The sequence below is a fragment of the Phalacrocorax aristotelis genome, chromosome 5 (genome assembly GCF_949628215.1).
Source record: "Phalacrocorax aristotelis chromosome 5, bGulAri2.1, whole genome shotgun sequence".
Classification (NCBI taxonomy): domain Eukaryota; kingdom Metazoa; phylum Chordata; class Aves; order Suliformes; family Phalacrocoracidae; genus Phalacrocorax; species Phalacrocorax aristotelis.
Genome location: NC_134280.1, coordinates 30633524 through 30656739, shown reverse-complemented (window position 1 = coordinate 30656739; position 23216 = coordinate 30633524). Strand labels below are relative to the sequence as shown.

The following is a 23216-nucleotide window of genomic DNA, read 5'->3' as shown; positions in this document are numbered from 1 at the left end:
CTACTTACATGCTTCATCACTTCTAAAGCAACTGATTTTACTTTATTAGCCCAGCCTAGGCAGACAGTCAGGCATTCTCTGCTTTGCTACCTGAGCACCAACAATTAAAGCAATCCTTCATCAGTCTACTACATACATATTAAAAATTAATCAAAGTAGTTAGAGAAGGAATCCATTTTAATAGACTTCTTCAGAATAACTGCCTTAAGAGTTTTACAGCCAAAGATTTAAGTGGTTACAATGGGGCTCTCCTTTTTACAGTAAGAATGTAATCAGGTAGTTAGATTAGGTACATCCTCTGAGTTTGTCTTTGGGCCTGTTGGAGAGGCTTCCTAGTGTGCATTTTTAAGAGAATATATTTCCAGAATGCACTGTAGTCTTTGAAAGGTGCTTGCAAAGCTCTGACTATGCTTAGACAAACACTGTGACACTAGTGAAGTAATCTGGGGTGCCAGACATGTTTGGAAAGAGAAGGTTTAGAAACAAACTAGAACAGATATTTCCAGAAATGTAGCTGAATATTCATCAGTGGAATGATGGAGCCTTCCTTTTAAGTAGGAAACCTTAATTTTTGTCTTAACGTGTTGAGTTGAAATCTTATTGAGGTAAACAGCAAAGATTATTGCAGTAACTTTCTTTAATTGAAGGTTAAGTTAAAAGAAAGGGTTTGAAGGTTGTATAAAGTGAGTGTTTTTTTAACAATCAGATTTCTACTGCTGAAATTTTATCATTATTTAAGTTGGTTTTGACAGTTTTGCAACCTAACATCCCCAATACTGACTTAGGATCTTAACAGAGAATGGACCATTTTGTCCCTGGGCGAAATGCTTTGCCAGGTGAAGTAGGAGTAAGAGAACTATGATTTAATTACGCTGTTAAAAGTTTAGCCTCATTTTTTTGTACCTCCTGTTACAAGTAATATAAGATACTACGATTGCAAAAGCCCCTCAAATGCCAAACGCTGATTCTGCTGCTTGATGCCAATGTGCATTCAAGGTAACACAAATTACTTCACTGAAGTAATTTCTGACAGACAACAGAATCCGACCCCTTGTTTTAGTGCCAGCTACTGTAGCTGATATACCTGTCATGCCTCTGCCACACAGTTGTTTTTGTGTGATAAGATTTTGTTCTTTTGTTCTGTTTTGCATGAGTAACAACCCTGGACTGTCCAGTTTAATCTTACCTCCCTCGTAATACTATTTTCCACTCTTTTTTTTTTTTTTTTTTTTTTTAGTAGGTGACTCCTCACAGGATGGCAAATCAGGCTCAGGAGAAAAGATCAAGAAACGTGTGAAAACTCCGTACTCACTTAAGCGATGGCGTCCTTCAACGTGGGTTATCTCCACTGAGCCACTGCACTGCGAGGTCAACAATAATGGCAGTGACCGGGCAGTCCACTCCAAATCCAGCACTGCTGTTTACCTTGCAGAAGGAGGCACTGCCACCACGATGGTATCTAAGGACGCAGGAGTGAACTGCCTGTGAAACACTCTAAAAGCCAACAAATGACCTTTTTTTGCATTATTTGAAACAAACATGCAGAAGACATTTTAAAAAACTGCTTTCTCCTCCTGTCAGCAACCCCTACCAAGGACTCGCTTTAAATAGATTTCAGCTATGCAGAAAATTTTTAGCTTATGCTTCCATATTTTTTTATTTTGTTTTATTTTTTTTAACATTTTTGCACTTTTATTTAGTATCGCTAAAGTTAAGTCTGTCTGTTTTGACCACGGAATATATATATGTGTATCAAAAATGTGGTCTCAAAATATTTTTTTAAAAAAAAATAACAAAAAAAGTATTGCTGATAATCAGTTTGGACCAGTTTCTTAAGGTCACTAAGATCATAAGCAGACTATAAGACAGGTTTGACTGCAGTGGTGTCTTGTAATCATGTTTTGATTTCTGTGCACAAGCTAGTCTGTATATTTCTATGTTACAAAGTGTATTCTCTTTTGAACCCCTATTTTTCTTGTGTCATGTTGAAATGTGCAATAGTCTATAGTTCACAGTATGCTTTATTGAAACGTGTGTTTCTAAAACTGCCACATGTTCCCCTTTTTGTATTTGTTAATTTTTCCCTGACAGTTGAGCAGTCAGCCAGTCACGACAGTGAACTTTGCACACCGCAGCCAGCTTGAAGCAGCTGCCTATATCACATTGTGCTCTGAGGTGACAATGCATGAATTTTCCCCAACTTGAAAGGGCTTTTAAAAAGGAACAAAAAAAAAAAAAAATCTGAGCTCAGTACCTTTCCTTTGATCCTTCCAAATCACAATGTGTTTCCTGTATAGCAGTAGATGCCATCCTTCTGAATAACAAACGTTGAACAAATGTAAGGAAACAATGTCAGCCATTTTTTCTGTTTTGTATGCAGTTTCACCCCCTATATTTATGTAAAACCTTATTTAGATCACTAATGATATACATTGAAAAATACATTTTATTCACTGATCTTAACTGCGATACTTAACAGCTCTAGTGAAGATAGGTTGTGAATGTATCTTATTTACACAGGAAAAAAAAATCACAAATGTTATTTCACACAAATGGTTTTGTGATGAGTCACAAATCTTTCCCGATTTGCCGCCTCACAGATAGTCTGGGGTAAAATCAGCCTGATTACTTATGCAGGTAGATGCCCCCTAATTGACTGTTGTTGCTGAGTCGAGCTGAAATTCTTCCTCCTTTCAGAATTTTTAGAGCCCCTCATTCATCTTGTTAAAATTTATTGCATGCTTTTAAAATCCATGGTTATGAGTGCTTGATAGGGGAGAGGGTTGGGGTTTTTTCCCCCTCTGCTTAGATCCTTCTTTCACTTTGTGTGCACATTGATTTTAGGTGTCAGTGAACACGAATGCAATATCTATTGAGATAAATTGCTTTTTCACCATCTCAAGTAAACGTTATGGTTTTTTTTAGAATGATCGTTTTTACTGTCTGCTGAAAATAAAATTAATTTCCTTAAGTCAGGACCTCCTTCTGCCTAAGAAATATCCCTCCACCTGAGAAATATTCTTTCTGATTGAAAACACTTCAGTAAGAACTATTTTGATAAAGATTTAACACATGTCAGTCTCTGGTACTGAGTAAAGTTTTATCACTGTATCTGAAAATTGGTGATGTTCAAAGAAAGAAAATCTATTCAGTCAGCCTGCCAAACTCCTGTAGCAGGATACTGGCAGCAAACAATTGCCTCCCCCAGCCTGTCTCCTTTCAGCTGACTCAAACAGATGCTCTGTGCTTTCAAGCTCATTTGTTTCCTTGCTGTTATATTCCCCTCCCCCCCGAGATAAACTTTACCAGCCCTGTTCTTCTATATCTGATGATAGGACTAGCATAATATATACCTTGCTACATCTGATTCTTGCTGTTTCCCAAGCTCACCTGTTTCTGTTTGATTGCTATGATTTTCTCTTGTCATGCTTCTTAATGTTTCTTAGATTCTTCTAGATATCTCCAAGAGATAACTCCATAAATCCAGACTTGGATTAAGTGTAGTTGTAGAAATATACACCATGAGACACATTTTGGGCTCCCTATGTTCTTTAAGCTCCAGTTCAAATAGTACCTTTCACCTCTGAGGCGTAATTCTGTTACCTGCCTGTATAAATACAGTTATATCTCCCCTTTTCAAAAATACAGCCTTTCTCTGGTTTTACTTTTAATTTGCTCTCCAGCTTCCCATCTGCTGCAATCTCGCATCCCAGATGTTGAAAACCTGCCAGTTGCTCAGCTGGGTTTTGAGACCTGAATCAGAATTTCTGGCATTCTGTTCAGAATGCTGGCTGTGGATTTCTTCTTTTGGCCTTCTTTGAGTCTCCGTTTGAAGTACAGTATGTTGTTTTGCGATGGTTGCTGTATCGTGCATATTGAAGATTCTTCACTCCTTTCCCAATGACTTTTTGCTTTGCCTTGCATGTGTCATCCATCAGCATTTCAGAATGTGGGCTGAAAAGCATATTTAGGACACTTATCTAACTTGAAAGACTCTGGGGAGAGAAAAGTTATTTGCTCTGACTACTGCTTCCTTCTGCTGAGACAGATTTGCACCAGTCTTCTAGCCTTCCTTTTCAGGCAAATCCTTTGTAAGAAATTCAACTTTTTTTATGCTCAATGGAATCAAAATAATTTTAATACCAGATGAAAATGTTCTTCTGCAGTTTTCCTTAAACATTCTTTACGCAAACATAGAGGTTTCTTTTCCTTTATCTATTTCTATCACTTGCTGGAAGGCCTTTGGGATGCATTATAATTGGTAGAAAGTATTGGCTTTGTAAGCTACCATGGATAAATATAATTTGTAACATGACAGAAATATGTACTTTATCACAAAATACCCTATAGATTAAATAGAGAGAACCTACTTAATTTTAAAAGTCAGTTAAAACAAACTCCTAAGTAGGTACCAAAATATTGTAATTCTGCACAGCCAGATGAGATCAGATTAGCAGTTTGGTTTTAATGATTAATTTAGTAATGCCCTTTTGCTCACAGCACATAATCCAATCTCTACAAAATACTTTCTCTGTAAATTAAATGATATTGAATTGTGTATCATACCATGGGGAATCATTCTTAACCGGACAAAATACATGTAAGAGAATTCTACAGGTCAGACACATAAATGTACGATAATCAGGGGAGACAAATGTGTTTTATTTCTTTGTGGGTTTTTGATTTTGGGGGTTTGGGTTTTGTTTTGTTTTTTAAGAAAAAAGGATAATGATGAAAGTTGATAATTTTCTATCAATTTCTCATGTATATTGCAGACAAGATAAATATAGCAAAATGAAAATAGAATGATAGTGTAAATACCTATGAATTGTGCCACTGTCAAATAGGCAACAGTAGAATATTTGCTATGGTAATTTATAATGTATAATTCAAGTAAAATGTTAGAGCAAACATTTGTGATGTTTGTATATATAAGCCAAAATCCAAAATCTTACTGGTTTTAGAAAATGACGTGCTAGTAGAAGCCAGAAGAGTTCCATAGGTTAATACATTGTCTCTTTTTCTGTTTCCTATGATAGAGATACTCACCACCATAACATGGTTTTTAGAATGTGAATTCTAACCATTTGAACAGACATGCCGCATAGTCAGATTTATTGTCTTCTAAAATTGGTAGTTAAAAGTCCGATTATTTGTAACACTTCCCCTGAATTTGCTTATAATGCTCTCTAGCTTCATGGGCTAAACAATTAATATTAAAAATGCCTTTCTTGAAACTCCAAGATGCACTTAAATTGCACAGCTAAAGGTAAAGCTATTCCTAATTTAAAAGAAAACTCATTGATATTGTCATCATTAGAATATTCTCAAAAACATCATCTCTGTGTTTTGCTTTCTTACTGCCATTCATTTGTGTCTTCTTTCCATATAGAAAATGACCTAATGTTCAAAGGCAACACAGTTTCATTTTTTTCAGTGCACTGGGGACAAAAAACAATGCAAGATGGATGTGGACAGGTTTCAGGAAACATCAAAAAAACCTCACCTGATAAATATGTTTATAAAGTACATATCTTCCCACTTGTCAACTTTATGTGAAAGAAATCTTTAATCCTGCCTGCCTCAGAAAGTAGAAATAAGAAAGTTTTGTATTTGTATGGAATAGATTATTGGGCCAAATTTAATACTAATGAATTGTTACTTCAAAAAAAAGTATACATTGTATATGCCATAGTTTGTGTTCAGTGCATTTTGCTCTAATGGTATTCCTTTTTTAAATGTTAAAAAAAAAATCCACTAATATAAAATTGCTAAGCCTATGTTCAGATTATAATTTTCTTTCATAAAAAATATTCAAAAGATCCTAGCCACTCTGCCATTGAAATGCTCTTACAGAAGGTTCCAACCTCATTAGGGAGAATTTAAAATTCACATATTTAGTCAAAACAGGAGAAAGTTATGTTGTAATTTTCACTTGTATAAAAATGATGGCAGTTCCCATTGTTGAAACAGGCTGTTTTTAAGTCAAAAATAATAATTGCTAAGCACAGTGGCATACGTGTGACCTGATGTCTAATTGAAAAAATTTGGAGTAGCTTATCCAAGAAAATTGAAATAGGATTGATTAGTCTATGAAAGTTGGATTAGAGACTGGACGACTTAGTATTTTCCATAAATTTGGATTATTTTAATTTTTCTGCCTGGTCTCTCACTATCCATTTTGACAGGTAAATATATTAACCTCCTTTTTTAATGTCATTATTCTTGTTCAACTTCAGGACTTTCTTCAGTGAAAAAGCTATACATATTGTAGTGAAGCCACATACATCTTTTTTTATGTAAACTCTGTATGTATTGAGATGCATATGTATGTTGTGCATAAATTCCAGGGTTAAATTCTGTGAGTTACAGCATCAGATGGTAGCACTGGTAGCAAGTATAATGTTCTTCTGCATATGCCATTTTTACATTGTCTTTAGTGCATCACAGTAAAATTAGGATCAGGCTGTGACATATACTCCAGTAGTGCGAGATGTCCCATGACAGACTTGTCACTGATTGTTTAGGTGGAATGGATTTATGAGAGAGAGAGGAAGCTGGGAATGCACATGACAGACTTTATTTGAAGCTGAGTAATTTAAGGTACATCTCTTAAAGATCAAAAAATAACCCACAATACTTAATACATTATGATTTTTACAAGGCTTTTAAATGTAGTAGCTATAGTTACGTATGTGGTTGCCATTTAAACATAGTATTTTAGTCCATTAAATCCAATTACATTTTAGGCTTCTGTATTGTCATATAAAACTGTAGCTGTAGAAATACATCCCTTTTTTGACATCCCCTCCCCCCATGTAGGTTCAGTTTTGATGTGAAATAGTAACAAATCAAGATTTCCCATTTTGAGGTTTCTTCTGTACTAAAACTGGTAGCAGAACTTCCACTTCTGCAGATAACGGATTCAGGCACTCCTGCGAATCAGAACAGGAGTTATGTTTGGCACACGTGTATCTGAGGAAGTCAACATCTAATTGGCTAGCGCTTGAGCTGAATGCTGTTGAAATCAAAAAGGAGTCTGCCATGGATTATGAGCAAAGGAGGGTTGGGTTCTGTTGGCAGTGGTTTTAAAATTTCTTGGGAGGATTAGTCCTGGCAAAGCTAAGGTGGAATGTGGGAGCACATGGGCAAACCCTGAATACCGACATCTTAAGCCGGATGCCTCGGCTCTGGCTGTCAGGCTGGGTCACTACCAGTGCCGTTGTCATTGCTGTCAAGAAGTGGAACTGCACCAGTGGGAGTGGAAGGGTTCCAGATTAATCCTCATTTACACCAAAGCCCTTTAATGTTGATCTGGGCTTCATGCAGGTCTGATTTAGTGGCTGCTGTGGTGCATTACTAATATGAATTATTTTATACCTATTTCTATTTATTTCACTGTGGTTTAATCTACACTACATTTGTGCATAATAACCAGGAACTAGTCGAAGTTACGTTAATTTATAATGTAATTGTCATATTTTTAAAAGCCTGTTGATCAGCGATTGTGTAAATTTGCAAGTCATTCAGTTGGTTAACTTCAATGCATAGGTCATGCTTCCACAGATGCAGTAACTGTCACAGTAAGGAAGGATTTCTTCCAAGTTCTTGCAGGCTTCTGCAGATACATTACAGGAGCATACATCTGTCAGGGCATAGCATCTTGCCTGGTAACTACTTTAAAGCAGAAATCAATAGCCTTTATAACTTCCTGGTTTCAAGTCTCCCAGAAGTCAATTTTTGTAGCCCATTCACTTGTCTTTAAGACAGAGCAAAAATGCATGAGGTTTATTTCTAGAGCACTTAATTCACTTTTTTTGTGCTTCAGAACTGTATCATGAAGTATCACACTTCGACCTTGTTTTTTCAAAAGGAAATGATGTTTCTATACAAAGACACAAAAGAACAAACAGGCAAGTCCAAGTTATAGCTGACTTTCATTTGTCACTTTTGAATTTCCAGATTTGTGACTCTCCTCTCTCTTTCACACTGTTGAAATGTATTTAAAAAGGTTTGTATGTAATGTTTCATGTCTGCTTTTTGTCTCTAGAGGAAAGCGTGCTCTATTCACATTTATATAAGCTAGAATCATATTTTACAATCGCTGTCGATTATTTTCCCCCCAAATGCAGTATAAGAGGAAAATGAACATGGCAAAGACTGATTTCTAAGGTTTGGTCTTCTGTAGAAGCTGAAATAAGGAGATGTGAAACTGCCATTTTCCTTACGAAAGACTGTAAAGAGAGCATTACTTTCCGAGCGAGCTTTTCTGGGGAAGAGGGGGAGAAACCCTGGAATATGGAGTCTCATCAGAACCCTTTTGTTAACGGGTATTTTTGGTTTTTCTCTCAAATGACTGAGGAAATATCATGTACCAATTTATAAATAATTGCTTTCAGTTATTTCTTTTGTATAAGCTGCCCAATACCCTTGCTATGCTGTATAAGTTGTGTTTCATGGAACAGTGTGAGTATGAAATAAAAAGCTAATTTTTTGTTTTTTAATCATCTGTGGATGCCACTATGAAAGCTGACATTGTTAAAGCCACTACAGAGTTTTCTATGAATACTTGTAAGAATTGCTTTGTTATATATAAACCTAAATAAAGAGATTGTATTGATACAGAGACATTGGATAAGAACATTTAAAAGGCTATTCTTTAGGTCTAAAAGAAAAGGCTTGCTGTAAAATGGTGCATTATTCCAGTTATTAAATATCATATTAATGACAAAAAGCATGGTCTTTTGTGGGTTTTTCGTGGTAATATTGGCCATGAGTAATAAGACATGCTCCCAGCAATGAGAGGAAAACCCCTGTTGCAGCTGTGTTTTGTTGGTTGAAGGATAAGGAACTGCTTTGTTACTGAGGGCTGAATAGGACTTTCAGGCATGTGACAGATTGCACGCTGCACTGGTAGCAGGTAACAGTGTGAAATAATTGGGGCTTGCCATTGCTGCATTAAGGCAGTGCCTCTGCTTGCTCTTTTGCCTGTTCTCACCGGTCAGCCACGTAAGATACTTATATTGGCAACTAAATACAGTTTTGTAGGCGTTTCAAAACAATAGGCCTTGCATGGCCTCTTGTCACACCTTGTCTGTCTGCTAAGTGTTCAAATGCAGAAAAACAAAAGAAAAAAAACCAGGAGAAAGAGGCATTAAACTAAATACTTTTCTCCTTCACTTTTGGTTGGGCTGCACTTGGGTCGAGTGCAGGATTGATGGCAACCAGGCATGTGGGAGGAACACAGCAAGCAACAACCTTTGCAGGTGGACAAGAATTAAAATAGCAACCCCCTATCCTTTCCACACAACCTATTGCACTCTTTCCCTTCTCCATAAGGGGAAAGACCATGCATTCTTACAAGCAGGAGTCTTCCCAGCCCAGAGCTGCTGTCCTCTCCAACAGAACTAGAAGAGATGGATTAAGTCAGTAGAAGAAACCCTGCAACACTCCTGACCTGACCCAGGGGTTTGCCTGCTATGCCTCCTGAAGGTAAGGTGCTGGGAAGAGACACGTCTTTTCTCCATTGCAGTCTCCTTTGTTTTGCTTCCTGGTGTTTTTTAACTCCTGATGCAAGAACTTCATTTTGAAGGAGTTGTCTGGGATTCTCTACTTTGCAATGAAAAGCTTTTCCTCTAGTTTCCCTTCTTCCAGTCATGCTTGTGGGGAACCTCAAGCTAAGCCATTAAGTGGAATCACTACCATACAAATGGTAGATACACTGTACCCGTACACAGCTGACAGTGTTCATTTGATCTCATCTTTCTCATCTCCTGTGTGACCGTTGGTAAGTGTGAGGGAGTTAGTGCTCTGTGGCCTGATTGCCACTAAGGCAGGGAACAGGATACTGTGGCTTTAGGACGTGGATGCTTCTCCATGTGGAGAACAGAGGGAAATTGATGCAAAATGGTCCTGAGAACTGAGTATCACCCACACTAAGTCACCTTCCCTTCCTGACCACAAAGAAAATATTAAATATTTAAATAAGAAACAAGCCCCATCTTTCACTTTCTAGCCATCCAAAACTTTGCGAGCTCTGAGGCAGCTGCTCTGCCTATGGCTGTGGAGGCAACACGGTTCTCCTCTCCCAGTTCTTTCCAGAGCACAAACTGAGCCGTGCCAGTGGGGGTCGTGCTACCACCACACTGCAAGCTCACCTGGGCAATGGTCACCACAGGTCTGAGACAGTCTCACACAAAGTGTCACCCAAGTGGTGAACTCTTTTCTTTGGTTCCACTCCCAGCATTCCTGGGCTTGCCTTGGCCTTGGGAAGGGCTTCCACATTAGCACTAACTCTGTAGCACAAGCATCCCGGAACTGATAGTGCTGCAAGACACATCCTGCACCTGGAAGCACCAAGCCCCGTACTGTGGGACCTCACTGGTTTCAGCACTTACCGTTACACACAGATCCATGGGACCCATCCTGCACCTCAATTGCTTTGTTGTTTGTATCTCTCCTCCTTACTTGATTCCTGATAACTTATTTTTCTCCATCCACAGTAATGGTTTTTGCAAGCAAGAAAGAAAGCGGTGCAAGCTTATACCTCTGTGGCCAAAGAACTACCTCCAAAATGCAAAGAAAGAACGAGGAGCTTCATTTCTTGCTGTCATAAATAAGGAGGAAGCAACAAACTGAGGCAAGTAGTGTATGGGTTGAGCGCCTGTGTGTATGGCAAATCACCTTGGCCCCACAAATGAACCTAGAAACCCCTGGCTACAGGGAGGGAACCATTGCAAGCCTTGCTTCCCCTGCGAGCAGGAGGCAGACACCATGTTCCAGGCTGGATCTGTACCTGCCTTGGGGGTTTCTGCCTCAGAAAAGGATTAGGAGACCAGGACAGTTATTGACAAGGAGAAGGTCCCTCCCTCAGAGAGAGCACTGTGCTTAGGTGCAGTGGCTTGCTGTTGGCTCAAGATAACTGAGCGACACCAGCTCACAGGAAAGACAGGCTGGCTAGCCAGGTCTTATTACCTACGTGTGGGGCTTTAAGGACAGGCCTACGAAGCTCTTTGTAGCCAGAGATCTCAACGACATTGGTGGGGGCCTGAGACCTCTGAAGTCCTCCCAGGAGCAGCTCCAAGGAAGTCAGATTTCCCATGAGGTTGTAGCCAGGGAGACTCAGTGTGGGCCAGGGATGCCAGGAGTGCTGGGAACCACATGGAGCGCTCATTTCCCTGGGGCACAAGGCCTGCCCTGCCCTGTGTGACAGCTCTGCCTCTGGAGTAGGGGAGGGGAGCTGGTGGCAGTACTGCAGCAAGTTGGGGAGGGATGCTGGCTTGATGAACACAGAAATAACAAGAGTTCCTGCATGCCTGTCCCACCTTCACTAGTGCCCTGGACAGAGAGGATGCTGCTGCCAAGGAAGGCTGGGAGTGTGTGTGGGGGCAGCTGTGACAAAAGTAGTAGACACCCCACAGCAATTATCGCTCCTTGCCGACAGCAAGAGCAGCCAAATCCTGCTCTACCGTGGCAGGTGTGGCTGAGCCTTATCCTCAGGGCATCGGAGAAGCTTTGACTCAGCTCTGCAATAACAAAACGTTACTGGTGAATTTTACTGCTTTTTACTGGGTGTGTGAGGTGCTCAGGTTTAAGAAATAGCCTCCTCATAGATTTCCCTGTGTGACCTCATATACTTACCTCAGCCAGCTCTCTCCTGCAGAAATAACAACCACTTTTATTCAGCTTTTGCTTTGCTAATGAGAAATGAAAGTAAAACAACAATAATTATATTCCCCTTTGTTCCAGAGCAGTGATGCAGCTGCAGAACGTACTTTGTGGAACACAGCCACGTCAGTCTTCCATTTGCTTCCGTTCAGGGTTTTTTCCCCCCATTTACTTCTTGCTAATTCTGGTGTTATGGAAATTCTCCACGTGCAGGAGATTATAGACATCTGCTCACTGCCATGACCCAAAGCACATTCTATTGGCTAAGAAGGTTAATTTTCCACTGGCAGAAAAACTTGACTATACCAAAATGTTTGTGTCTGTATAAATTCACCTTTTCATGTTAGCTTGAAAGGTTGTCATTCTCCATCCAACAACAAGATGAAATGGTTTGATTCCTAGAATTTAAATGGCATACTTGAGTATTCTGCTTTTATGTCAGGGGATCTTCCTCTCTTGAGCTCTCAGTACCACAGGGAAAGTCTGTGAGAAATCCACAAATGGTGATCTCAGCTAAAGTCATGCCTTGGGGACCACCCGTGCCTCCTTTACAAAGACAACAGATAACACTGCCTGAGGACAGCTGGTAGGCTCTGGGGCAGCCCTGTCTGTTGGGAATGGTCTGTGGAAGATGATTAAGGAAAGCAAGTCGGTATTTACTGTGCAGCATGTAAATGGCATTTCTAGATGGGGCTCACATGGGCACTGAAAAAATGTGAAGGATGCAAATATTGAAAAAGGTTGGAAACACCTGATCCAGGTGCATTTCAATTCCTGATGGGGAGGGCAGGAGTTTCTCAAGACTCTCTATCACAGTCCAAGCACGTTTTGAGAATGAGGATGTACACCCTGTACAGAGTAGGTGTGGTTTGGGAAGAAGCCAGTGGGCAGTGTCTCAAGTGCATGAGGTGGACTTGAGGAAGGGGAAAGAGCATGGAAAGAGGTAGAGGTATGTTTCACGTATCAGCCACATGGTAGGCCTCAGCATTTGGTTTTGGCCCTATTTCTCTGTTGTCCCTGTCAAGTGCTAGTAGGAAAGGATAGCATAGGACATTGTGATAAAGAGGGTACAGAGGCTGTACGGCTCATTTTATTAGTGTCACTGCTTGCAGCAGGCCTGCAAACAGCTCCTAGGTATGGTACAGGCTTTCTTGCTTCCCTCTCTCACTTAGTGCAGCCTTTGTTTGTGAGAAGTTTATGCCACCGGGTATCAGATTTCCTAATCAGAATGACCAGCAATATGGTTTTCATATGGTACTTTTATATGTATGGAACTGCGTGCATAAGAAGTGAGGTTAGTTTGTGTTCTGTCTCTGGTTTTGTTACTGATGGTTAGTCTGTATATTTTTGCAGTGACTGGTATTTTACCAGTCTGACATAATATTGAAATTATACCTGTTTTCCCAAGCTCTTTCTCCCTTTCTTCCTCTTTCACCCCACTTCCCCTTGCCTCTTACTGGAAAAGTAATAATTGGGCCCTGCAGATATGTTGTAAAAAGTAACTTCTAGCACCTCCAGGTCTCTGCATTAGTTAAAAAATCAGATCTGACACAAATCATTGTAGGAAGTTGTAGATCTGACTCCAGCCCACGAGGTAGGTGGTGCTGCTGCACACATCAGTTTTACTGGTGCAGTCAAGGCATGTATGGATGGCCAGAGAATCTCCTGGAGGAGGGAGGCCTTGCTTGTTCTCTGCTGAGGTGGAAAGTATTTATTGGGAACCTTCATTTCTGTTGCCATGCCAAGAATTCTCTTGCAGGACTATTAAAAATTCTAAATCAAGCCTCAGAAACAGCTGGCTTAAAACCACTGTTAAGCAGGCTAATTTTATTTATTGTTTGCTTCTGGAAAACTAGAATGCAAGTAAATCATGTGTTTGAGCTTTATCCTGTGACCATGAGGGATAGAAATGTGCTTTTAAGTCACAGGCAAGCAGAAGTTCCCATCTGCTTACACAAGCCATGAACTGAGACTGTAAGTGAAACATGAGGCATTTGCAGCCAAACAGAAGCAAGCAGCGGTAGCAAGAATGCTTGATTAGGGCACTGTGTTAACCCTAGTATAGCAGCCAGACACAGGAGATACTCACAGGTTCTGCTGTTTCAAACCAGCAGCAGCCAACAAGCTGCAGACCTGGGAAGCCTTTCCCTATTCCAGCTTGGGGTGCAGGAGGCAGGCAGAGGAACTGAACTCTGCTAGGGTAGGGAGGGAAGCAGGAGGAAGGGCAGGTTGGTTCATGATCTGCCCCAGTGGGGTGCCAGCTGGGAGACCTCCGGCTCTGTAATAGTGTGTGGCAGAGCTGAGCAGCAGCTCTTGCACATTGAGCTTTTCCTCAGCATGCAGCCATGAGGCAAGTGTGTTTAGTTGGTTGCCCCTTTCCCTGGGGGAGGCAGGCATAGCCCAGCATGCAGTTCAGGGGGGCTGTTGTTCTGTGGTTTCTGCAGCAAAAGGGTTTCTGTGAGCTACCAGGCAGGTTGCAAGCGTGTTCAGTGAAGCCAGGCAACACACGAGGGTCAGGTGTCCGCATTGCCTGCCTTCTACCACTACCGCACAAACCTGCTGCTTTGGGCAGGCTGTTGAGGCTTCTTTGGAAAGACCCCAGGTAGACCTAGCCCAAGGATTTACTGGTTTCTGCTCCAAGGATAAGAGACAACCTGCAAGCTCACCACTAAGCAGCATCAGCCTTGCCAGCTTTGACTGCTGGAGATGTCCACATGCTCCTGCTAAGCATGAGTGAGCCTGACACCCTGCCTTGAGCATTGGATGAGCTGCTAACAGCAGTGGGGCTTGGGGCTTTGCCCAGCTTTGCTTTTTTTTCATCTCAAAGATCACACCCTTTCTCTCAGTGATGGCTCCCTGGCTCTCCTGGAGGCAAAATCAGGCTGAATGTGAGGTGCAAGACATGAGGGCAGGATGGCATAACTGAGAAAAACTGATGTCTGGTTTAGATGCACCCCGTGGCTGAATGCAAGGAGGATTCACAACACTGCTTGATCCATTCCAAGTAGATGTTTTCCCACATCAGAGAATCCCATGTTCCCACTCTATCACACACTCTGCTAAAGTTAATTAGTTTAACTACAGGGCTAGTATAGGTATGTGGAGGGAGAAGCAAAATCATTTTGTCACTGACTCCCAGTGCATGAATAAGCCATGCCAACATGCTTTCCACAATCTCTTTAGCTTTCTTAAATGTTATAAAAACAAACAGAAGCAAAACAATATTGTAGGCCTGCATCAGGAGGAGTGATCCCTCTTCTCTGTGCTCTTAAGTGAAGAATGTCTAGTTATATGCCTATTCATCACGTACACAGGATGTTTATCATCCTAAAATACAGCCACAGAAATCTACATTCCTGAAATATTGTCCTTTATCAAATTAATAATGTCAACTTAAATATTTTACAGTATGTAGTTCCATTATACTTACAGTACAGAAATTGTGCCAGTGGCTTGTAGGAGCAATCAGTGTTTAATGTTCATAAATCAAGAGTTTCCTTCTATAGGTCATACACAGCCTTCTGCCCTGAGACTAGAAAAACACAAACACATGTTACAGCGCTATACACAACACAAATACAGACAAATCTCTGTATTATATTTGCAAGCTCTGTAAATATGTGCTAAAAAATCTTAAGTTTTTGGAAGATAATTTTAAAGAAACATTACTTGCTTCCTAAAAGGAAGGGAAGTTTTATTGTTGGAGGGGAAGAATTATGGGCAAATTCGTTCAGCATCTTTCTTGGGGGATACCTGGGGGAGATGAAATTGTGACTTGTTTAAATGAACGAAGCCACTTCTCTCAATGCTAACGAAACCAATAGTTTAGAAATGTGGTGGACAACATGCCCTTCCTGACGCTTAGTCTCTTCCCTCAACAGAACCCAAGAACAGTTGCAGCCACTTTCAGCTGGCAAGAGCTCATATTGGTGAACCAAGTTTGACTCCAACCGTCCCTTTCCTTCAGCAGCAGGACACTTGCAACAAGGTTATTGCTTAGTGTTGCTGCTGCCATTTAACATGTGTTCAGAAAATTGATCTGTATGTGTGGAAAAACATGTAGCATGTAGGCGAACTTCACACTGGTTTCTAAAGAAATTAACCTTGTACTTCTTCCAGGTAATTATGTGTGCCATGAACACTCAGTGGAAATCTCTCTCAAGCCTGCAGTGAAGTTTTGCATTGAGAAACAGGGTTTGTTTGTCAAAAACGTGTTATCTTAACACCAATGAGAGATTGAAACCTCAGGATGTTATGTATATGATAACTTTTCTTAAAGATTGTACTTCATAAAATGTGGTAAAAGCATATTTTGCTTTGAGTTTTGCTTATTGAGTGTAGTTTGATTTATGTCCAAGGTCCCATCTGTTGTTTTTTATTGTTTTAATCTTAATACCTTATTTCAATCTGCTTGACTCCTCAAATCCCCCCAGATATTCTGGAATGTTAACTAGGATCTTACAGGTTTTGCGTGAAGCAAATTCTATTATATTTGTCCTATTTTTATAAATGTCTCTTTTTCGTGTTGATGTTGAACACCCACATAAACAAGCAAAACAAACTCACTCTGCAGGGGAGAGATGAGAAGAGCAGTGAAATATCCTGGGGCGCAATCTAATGTTTAGATATCTTTCAACCTTCAATACTACTTGCAACAGCTGTACGTAATTTCAGGCAGTATATTGCTCTTTTACACGTGCTGCTTTGCATTCATTTAATTTTGGAATAAGACAAGAACGTATTTGAAGATACTTGGAGCACAGTCATTTTCCATAAGGTTTGCTATTATTGTTATTATTTTTAACAGTACATTTTTTATATTTATATTACTATGAGCAGTGAGCAGTTCTACTCATAATCTTTCAGTGCCTAGTACAACAGTCCCTAAGTATTCATTGTTTTGATAGCTGTACAGTGGGATATGGGACTATGAACTTAGTTAAACTTCCTTGACCCTTGTTTCTCTGCTTTTCATTCAGGGTTCCTATTTTGACCACTTCCCTGACTTGTTTACATCCCTATTGTTAGCAGGCTGCAGGTTTGGTCATGCAGCTCTGTGTGGTTTATCAGTCTGCCTTTGAGGGCACTCTTGATATGTTTCCAGTGTTTTGATTGATTTGTTTGTATCTGCAGCTTTTACTATGCACTGTATTTTAAGAAAGAACCAACACCTTGCATGTCAGGAGACGTCTGCAAGACCTAGATTTAGTCTCCCAACAATGACTACAAAGCAGTACATTTTGGAAGGCTTCTGGTTAGGTGCCAAGTGCCTCCAAGTCGGTGGGAGGTGGGAGTGTTCATCACCTCCCAAGGGGCGGCACTTCAATGTGGTATGGGAGCATACCAGTATCTGCTCAGCTAGTGTGGGCCAATGAGCTGATTAAAACACATGGCAGAGAGGTGCTGAGGGTGCAGAGATGGATTCCGTGTATGTGCGATCACTCGTGACTCCAGTGAGTTTGGAGTCACTAACACAACTGAAGTCACTAGAAGGCTGGTTCGAGTGATGATACCAGTAGAAGGCTCACAGCCTCTGTGCTGACAGTGAGTTTCATTCCTATTTTTTGGATCGCTGCACCATTACATTAGGCGTTATGGCCAGAGTAAGGGCGACATGGATGTGAAGAAACCCTAGCCTAAAGGTTCCATGTGAAACCATATGAAATGTGTTGTTCAAAGCTGGCCTGGACAGTGTTTGGCGAAGTCCGAAGGCAGTGAGGAGTGTGACAGCTGAAAAAAACCCCAGATCTTGTGAGGTGTGAATTACAAGGAGAGTGTGGGGGGATCTGGATCAGGATGGTAGGATGGTCAGTTTTCGGGGGCTGGGGTTTTGTTTGCGGGTCTTTTTGTGTAATTAAAAAAAAGTTCCAAAACTATTTTCAAGTAATTCTTAATCCTGCTTTAGTTGTTTCCCTTATTTCCATAAGGTGTAGGAGTAAGATCCTGTTGTAACACATTTGTTACAGTTTAAACAAAATAATGTATGAAGTACAATGTGTTTGATAAGGTCTGAGTACATGATTTTACATGTTCAACTTTCATGTCTAATGCATGTAAAGCAATACAACTGCTGAAGAGCAGCATACATAAATGCTTTGCTTTATATTCTCATAACAACTGTGTGGAGCAGTGCCGTTTTTGCAGTGTGACAATAATGTGGGAAGTACTGTAATTGTCACAGATATCTTCTGCATTCAAAGTCGTGACTTGGCTCCATAACATGCACTATGCAAATAAATACAAATTAATACCTTTCATTTTTGGCCACTTCAAAACCGTAACAGGAATTAGAATGTGTTCAGAATATTTTATGCCTTAAAATTATGGCACACTGCTTCCAAACTACCCCAGTATTTCTGGGAGGATAAACTGTCCCAGGGATGAAAGCCTGCTGAGCAACTGTACTGACACTGGCAGTGGATGCCATCACAGCAGGAAGAACTGCAAAGAGGATTGCATCTTCTCCTCTTGACTGAAAATTGCAGCCAAAAAGTGAAATAAATGCTGCATAGGTTAATCTGCTTTAGGATAACCATGTGCTGTCCTGGGCTGCCAACAAAGCAGCAGACAGGTTCCATTTATTTCTCCAGGCGTGCCGGGGTGCTCGTTTTCTGCCTCCTGGGCATTTACCCATGGAGCACTATGAAGCTCTGGTTCTCTTTTTCAATATATACATGGAGTCACCAAGGGAATTACGAGATCCTGTCACCTCCAATGCTGGAGGTACACAGCCCATACTGTTCTCTGCCTCCCAGCCCTTCCTGGAGATGAGATCACTGTCTCCTGGATATTTCACTAATTAAGTGGGTTATCTGGGATTATTATGCTTTGCCACATTATATCAGCATGGCTTGTAATGGCTATACAAAAAGGACTGGGAAGTGGCCCTATGCGTATGCTTTATAAGGTGACTTAAGTAAATTGCATGCTTCAAGAGAGGGATACAACAGGACTGATGGTGGTCAGCCAGGCTTCTGGTGCCTTCCCTCAACACAGATGCTTTCAAGGGTAGCCCAGGATAATTCTCAAGACTGAGCACAGCCTCTTGTAGCCAGTTTTGGTTGACCCATCCTGCTGTCCTGCAGGCCATATTACTAGTCTTTACAGCACCTGTGAGCAAGCATCATGTCCTTCAAAAGAAATTTAATTAATCCAGAATGCAAGAACTAACTTCGTAACAACCTCATCACCAGAAATGCATCTGTCCTGTTCTCTTTTGCCAGCCTGACTTCTCATAAAAAGCTCTTGACTCTGACAAGAGTTTTAACCTTCAAAGCTTTGGGTAGACCAGTGTCCAGACATCCTTAAAAAGGGTCTGTGCACATAATCTTGCTTTTCAGGTTTGTTAAAATGGTCAGCCATAGGATGGAGTTCTTCAAAGGGGAAGTTGGGGCTTTTTTAAGTGGAGGTTTCAATCAGAAACAGCAAAGGAGAAAGGAGGAGGGAAAAGACCAATCACAACCAAGCTGAAGAGAAGAGAGAATGGTTGTTGTCACACCATTTGTATCATAGCAATTGTATTCAACTGCAACATGCAACCTGGGTAAGTTCTAGTAGTCCAGAACTGGCACATGCAATAAAGACGGAGAGAGGATTTATTGATTCCTTCACATCTTGAAAGTGCTGAAGTGTGTTTACCTTGCATCTAAATAATCCAAACACAAGAACTAAGGCCTATTTCATGCATGTGTTTACTTCTCTAATGTATAAATCAGTTTCAGAGGATGCTGGCAGTTAACAAGTATTTCTAAAAGATTGCAGTGAAGATGCAACTAATCTAATGGAGAAGAGTAAACACAGCAATTAAGGGAAAAAGGGGTCAAGTCTGCCTGGATATTACCCACGTATCCTGTGCCATCATCGGTAATGCTAAGCTGGTGGCAAAGTGATTGGATAAACTGCTGCTGAGCCCTCGTCCTCTCCTACAGTGCATTTAGAGCTAAAAATAATTGAGCAGCCCCACTTCTGACATGCAACCGCTTCCTCGGGACAGGCTCCGAGACAAGGGTAAGCCGCAGCTGCCATCCCTACCGGGTTCCGGGCTTTCCACGTGTCAGGGGACAGCTCGCCCCGGCCCGGTGCTGCGGCGGGAGGTGAGGAGGGGTCTCGGGGAGCCCCGAGCACCCCCTGCGCCCTCCTCGCCGCTCGGGAGCAGGATGGTGGCCCTGTTTAGTCCCGGGGTGGCTGTCGGTCGCCCTGGGCCGGGGGACCCCGGGGCTAGAGCTGCAGCCCGTGGCTTGCCCGCCCCCCGCAGCACGTGCAGCGGACACCGCGCGGCCCAACCGGGCGCCGTGTGTTGCTTTAAGGGCTGTCCCCTCCCCCTCCCCGCGCGGGCTCGGCCACTCAGGAGCGCCCTCCGCAGCCAATGAGCGCGCCGTAGCTGCGCGATCCGAGGGGCGGCGCGCCCAATGGGATGGCGCGGGGGGTGGGGCGGGCGGCCGGGCACTATTGTTGATGAGGTGCACGGAGGAGGTGGAGGCAGCGCGGGTCGCCCCGGGCTGGGGACGGCGCTAGGAACGGGGCCGTTGGCTGAGGCGTGGGACCCTGGCGAGGACCTGCCGGCGTCGCACGCTTACGCCCTTCCGTTTCTTCCCCGCCACCGACGGTCTTCCGCAAGCCCCGGCTCTCAACGGACAATGTCTCACCAGCGCGTGAGGCGCAACGGCTCCCCGACCCCGGCCGCTTCCCTGGGGGGAGGCGGCGCCGTGGCGGCGGGTGGCGGAGCGGGAGCGAGCAGCCGCCTCCAGCCCATGCGGGCCACGGTGCCCTTCCAGCTCAAGCAGCAGCAGCAGCAACATGGCAGCCCCACGAGGAGCAGCGGCGGCGCCCCGGGCGGGGGTCTTCCACGCGCGGCGCCCGCCTCGCGCAGCATCAGCCCCACGCGCGCGGCGCCCACCGGCAGCGGCAACGGCGGGCGCGGCGGCCCCGCCATGGCCACGCAGACGCCGGGGGGAGGGGGAGGCAACGCCGCCGCCTCGGCGGCCGCCGCTGTCTCCTCGCGGGGTAGCCCCACGCGTGCCAGTGGGGCGCGGGGGAGCCCCCCTCGGCCCCACCACCTACCGCCGCCTCCTCCCCCGCCGCCGCCCCTGGGCTGCGGGCCCTCACCTTGTTCTTCTCCGGTGCCTCAGCTGCCGGAGGGCAGTGCTACAGCGGCGGGCAGGGTCCGGCACCGGCGGCACTCACCGGAGCAAGGCAGGAGCTCCCCGGAGAGGAAGAGCCCCAGTTCCCCCGTCTGCAAAGGTGAGCGCTCCCGTCAGCCCGCCGCCGCCGCGCACCTGCTGCCCGCCCGCCCGGTGCCTGAGGGGAACGGGGCCGGGGAGGTTGCGCGCGCCCGGCCGTTACCTGAGGGAAATGGGGGTGGGGTGGGGTGGTGTGCGCGGCCAACTGTTACCGGGGGGGGGGGGGGCTGGGCTACAGCGGTCGCTGGAGGGCGGCGTAGCCGAGCTTGAGCCAGCGCTTTACGGGATGGCAGGGCTGATAGCGGCGGTGCCCTCCGGCCGGTGGTGTGCTTCCGAGCGCACCGCGCTGCTCGGGGGAGAGGTAGAGACCGGGGCTGTGCCCGGGCTTGTTCCCGTTCTGAGCCTTCTCCGGCTGGCGGCGGCACTTGTGGAGCCTCTGTGTGTTGAAGGGCTTGTTGTTTTTGTTGCTGCTCTGTTGCTTCCTGGCTTTTAGAAGAGGAACAGAGAAAGCTCAGTGTGCCATGTGGGGAGTTGTAGCCACTCCCGTAGCACTTGTGAAAGTGCTGCTAAGGGTTTCCTGATGAGAGCATGTCGATGGTGTCAGAGATGCACTTGAGGCACTTCAGTACAAGTTTGAGGTGAATTTGATGTTTGGGGCTGTTGTGATGTTCTTCCCTTTCTGTGTGTTTCGTGCCAGATGGTATGTGTTTTTGATCCAAGCAGTGTCCACAAGCTTGTGATTAGAAAGCTAGCTAGCACTCCAGGCACCGCGCATAGATATGGGAAAAGAGGCATTCAGTGTCTCTCTTAGTAGTTACTTTTCATCCTGAACCCTGCAAATGGATGTGTGAACTTGAGAGCGACGACAACCTTGTGCTACAGCAAAGATAGAGAATAGTGTGGGAACGGCATACGTTTTATAGCAAATTTCTTTTTAATGTTTTTGAATAATTAAAACATACTGGGAACGCTGAAATTTAAGCAATATGTGGCATCTGGCTGAGGATAATAGAGGCGTACATATGTGTGTTCTTTTTCTTCTTGGGATAAAAGTTTACTCAAAAATACATGAGTGAGTCTTTCTGTTAACATTTTCAAAATCTGGAAAAATCGGGAAGTGTCCTCAAATCTGTAAAAAAATCTGTGACTTTTGAGATACCAAAGCTTATAGCTACTCTTTTTCATAAACTTGCATGTGGTAATCTACACAATAAAGTTGACTAATGCGCAGAAATCTAGGATCAACACGATTCCCTTTAATGCTTCTACTTCTTCTAATGTTGCTTTCCCCTGTTCTGGAATAATGATTACAACCAGACTACCATATTGCTTTTTTTTTCCCTTTTCTTAATATGTTGGCTCTTGTGAAATGGTGCTGCCGAATTAGACAGTCATAACCAATTGGTACAATACTTGAGCTAATGTCTGTGTGACTTAATTTTTCTTTGTTTTAATTCAGACATGCCTCTTCAAGATTACCATATGCCTGCTTGTTGGCAGTGTAAGAGAGCAGTGCCATAAAGGTGTTTAGGTTCTGAATTAGATTTTCAGCTTTCCAGATAAGATTAATGCGGATTTTCTTAAGGTTCTGTTCTGAGGCTTTGGATTAAGGAATGTATGTATTCTTCATGTGAGATTCTTGTTACTCTGTAAGTAATTTGAAAGGCTTGTTACACATCACAAAATCCCATCGTCTTCCTCTGACCTTTATAGAAGTTCATGCCCAATCTGCACTCCTCTGGCCTGGAGAATGAGGAAGAGGATGGCTAGCCTTGAGATCCAGATTCAAAAGCTGTAAAGGCATGCATCAGACCACTTAGGGTGGAAAAATTGCACTATCTTCAGATCACTGCATAGAAACATGTTGAAACCATGCTAACTTTTTTCTGTTTCTAAGAATTAGCATATAGAAAGAAACAAGTAATTTGATCACTATACTGTGTTAAGATAACTCCACTGGCTTTTTACAAGATGTGTGAAAACAGAAGAGTAGTGTCCATTTAGTTGCTTCCATGTGTTTAAATTTCTGAACAGTACTTGATTGGCCCAATTAAATTAACAGATTAAACCTGTTCAATATTGCTAAACATTTTTACTGTGTAGTCTAGTGCTTGATAGTGACTGAGTTAACTTCAATTTTGTTCTTCGTCTAGATGAGAAAACTTATTGGTAGCTGAGAACATGGAAGTGGAACTTCATTTTTGCTCATGAGGCTATGGTTGTGAAGCCATGCAGGCCACTTCAGGGTATCAGTCAGAATCTACTGCAGAATAACTTGGGTTTTCCTGTTTCTTGTTATCTGTTGATGATGGCTTTCGTTCATTCCTACAGTTGCAGCCATGTTTTTTTAGATTAAAATGAACCTTGAGG

The 23216-nt window shown here is 42.9% G+C and overlaps 2 protein-coding genes and 1 long non-coding RNA gene across 3 annotated transcripts in view; 2 read left to right on the top strand and 1 right to left on the bottom strand.

The window, feature by feature from the left end:
* BMPR2 (bone morphogenetic protein receptor type 2) overlaps positions 1–8626 on the top strand; it is a 114411-nt gene extending 105785 nt beyond the window's left edge. Inside the window, exon 13 of the mRNA XM_075093755.1 lies at positions 1238–8626. Coding sequence (XP_074949856.1) covers positions 1238–1488 — 251 coding nt within the window. The 3' untranslated portion in view covers positions 1489–8626. The remainder of the gene's footprint in view (positions 1–1237) is intronic.
* Positions 1357–20861, bottom strand: LOC142057545 (uncharacterized). Its single transcript, XR_012660678.1, has 4 exons — positions 20773–20861; positions 15098–15199; positions 2255–2314; positions 1357–1492 (listed from the first exon to the last, which is right to left on the bottom strand). It is a non-coding gene; the product is annotated as an uncharacterized LOC142057545 (long non-coding RNA).
* The window catches only part of FAM117B (family with sequence similarity 117 member B), a 33341-nt gene continuing 30226 nt past the window's right edge, over positions 20102–23216 (top strand). The window contains exon 1 of the mRNA XM_075093756.1: positions 20102–20907. Coding sequence (XP_074949857.1) covers positions 20304–20907 — 604 coding nt within the window. The 5' untranslated portion in view covers positions 20102–20303. The remainder of the gene's footprint in view (positions 20908–23216) is intronic.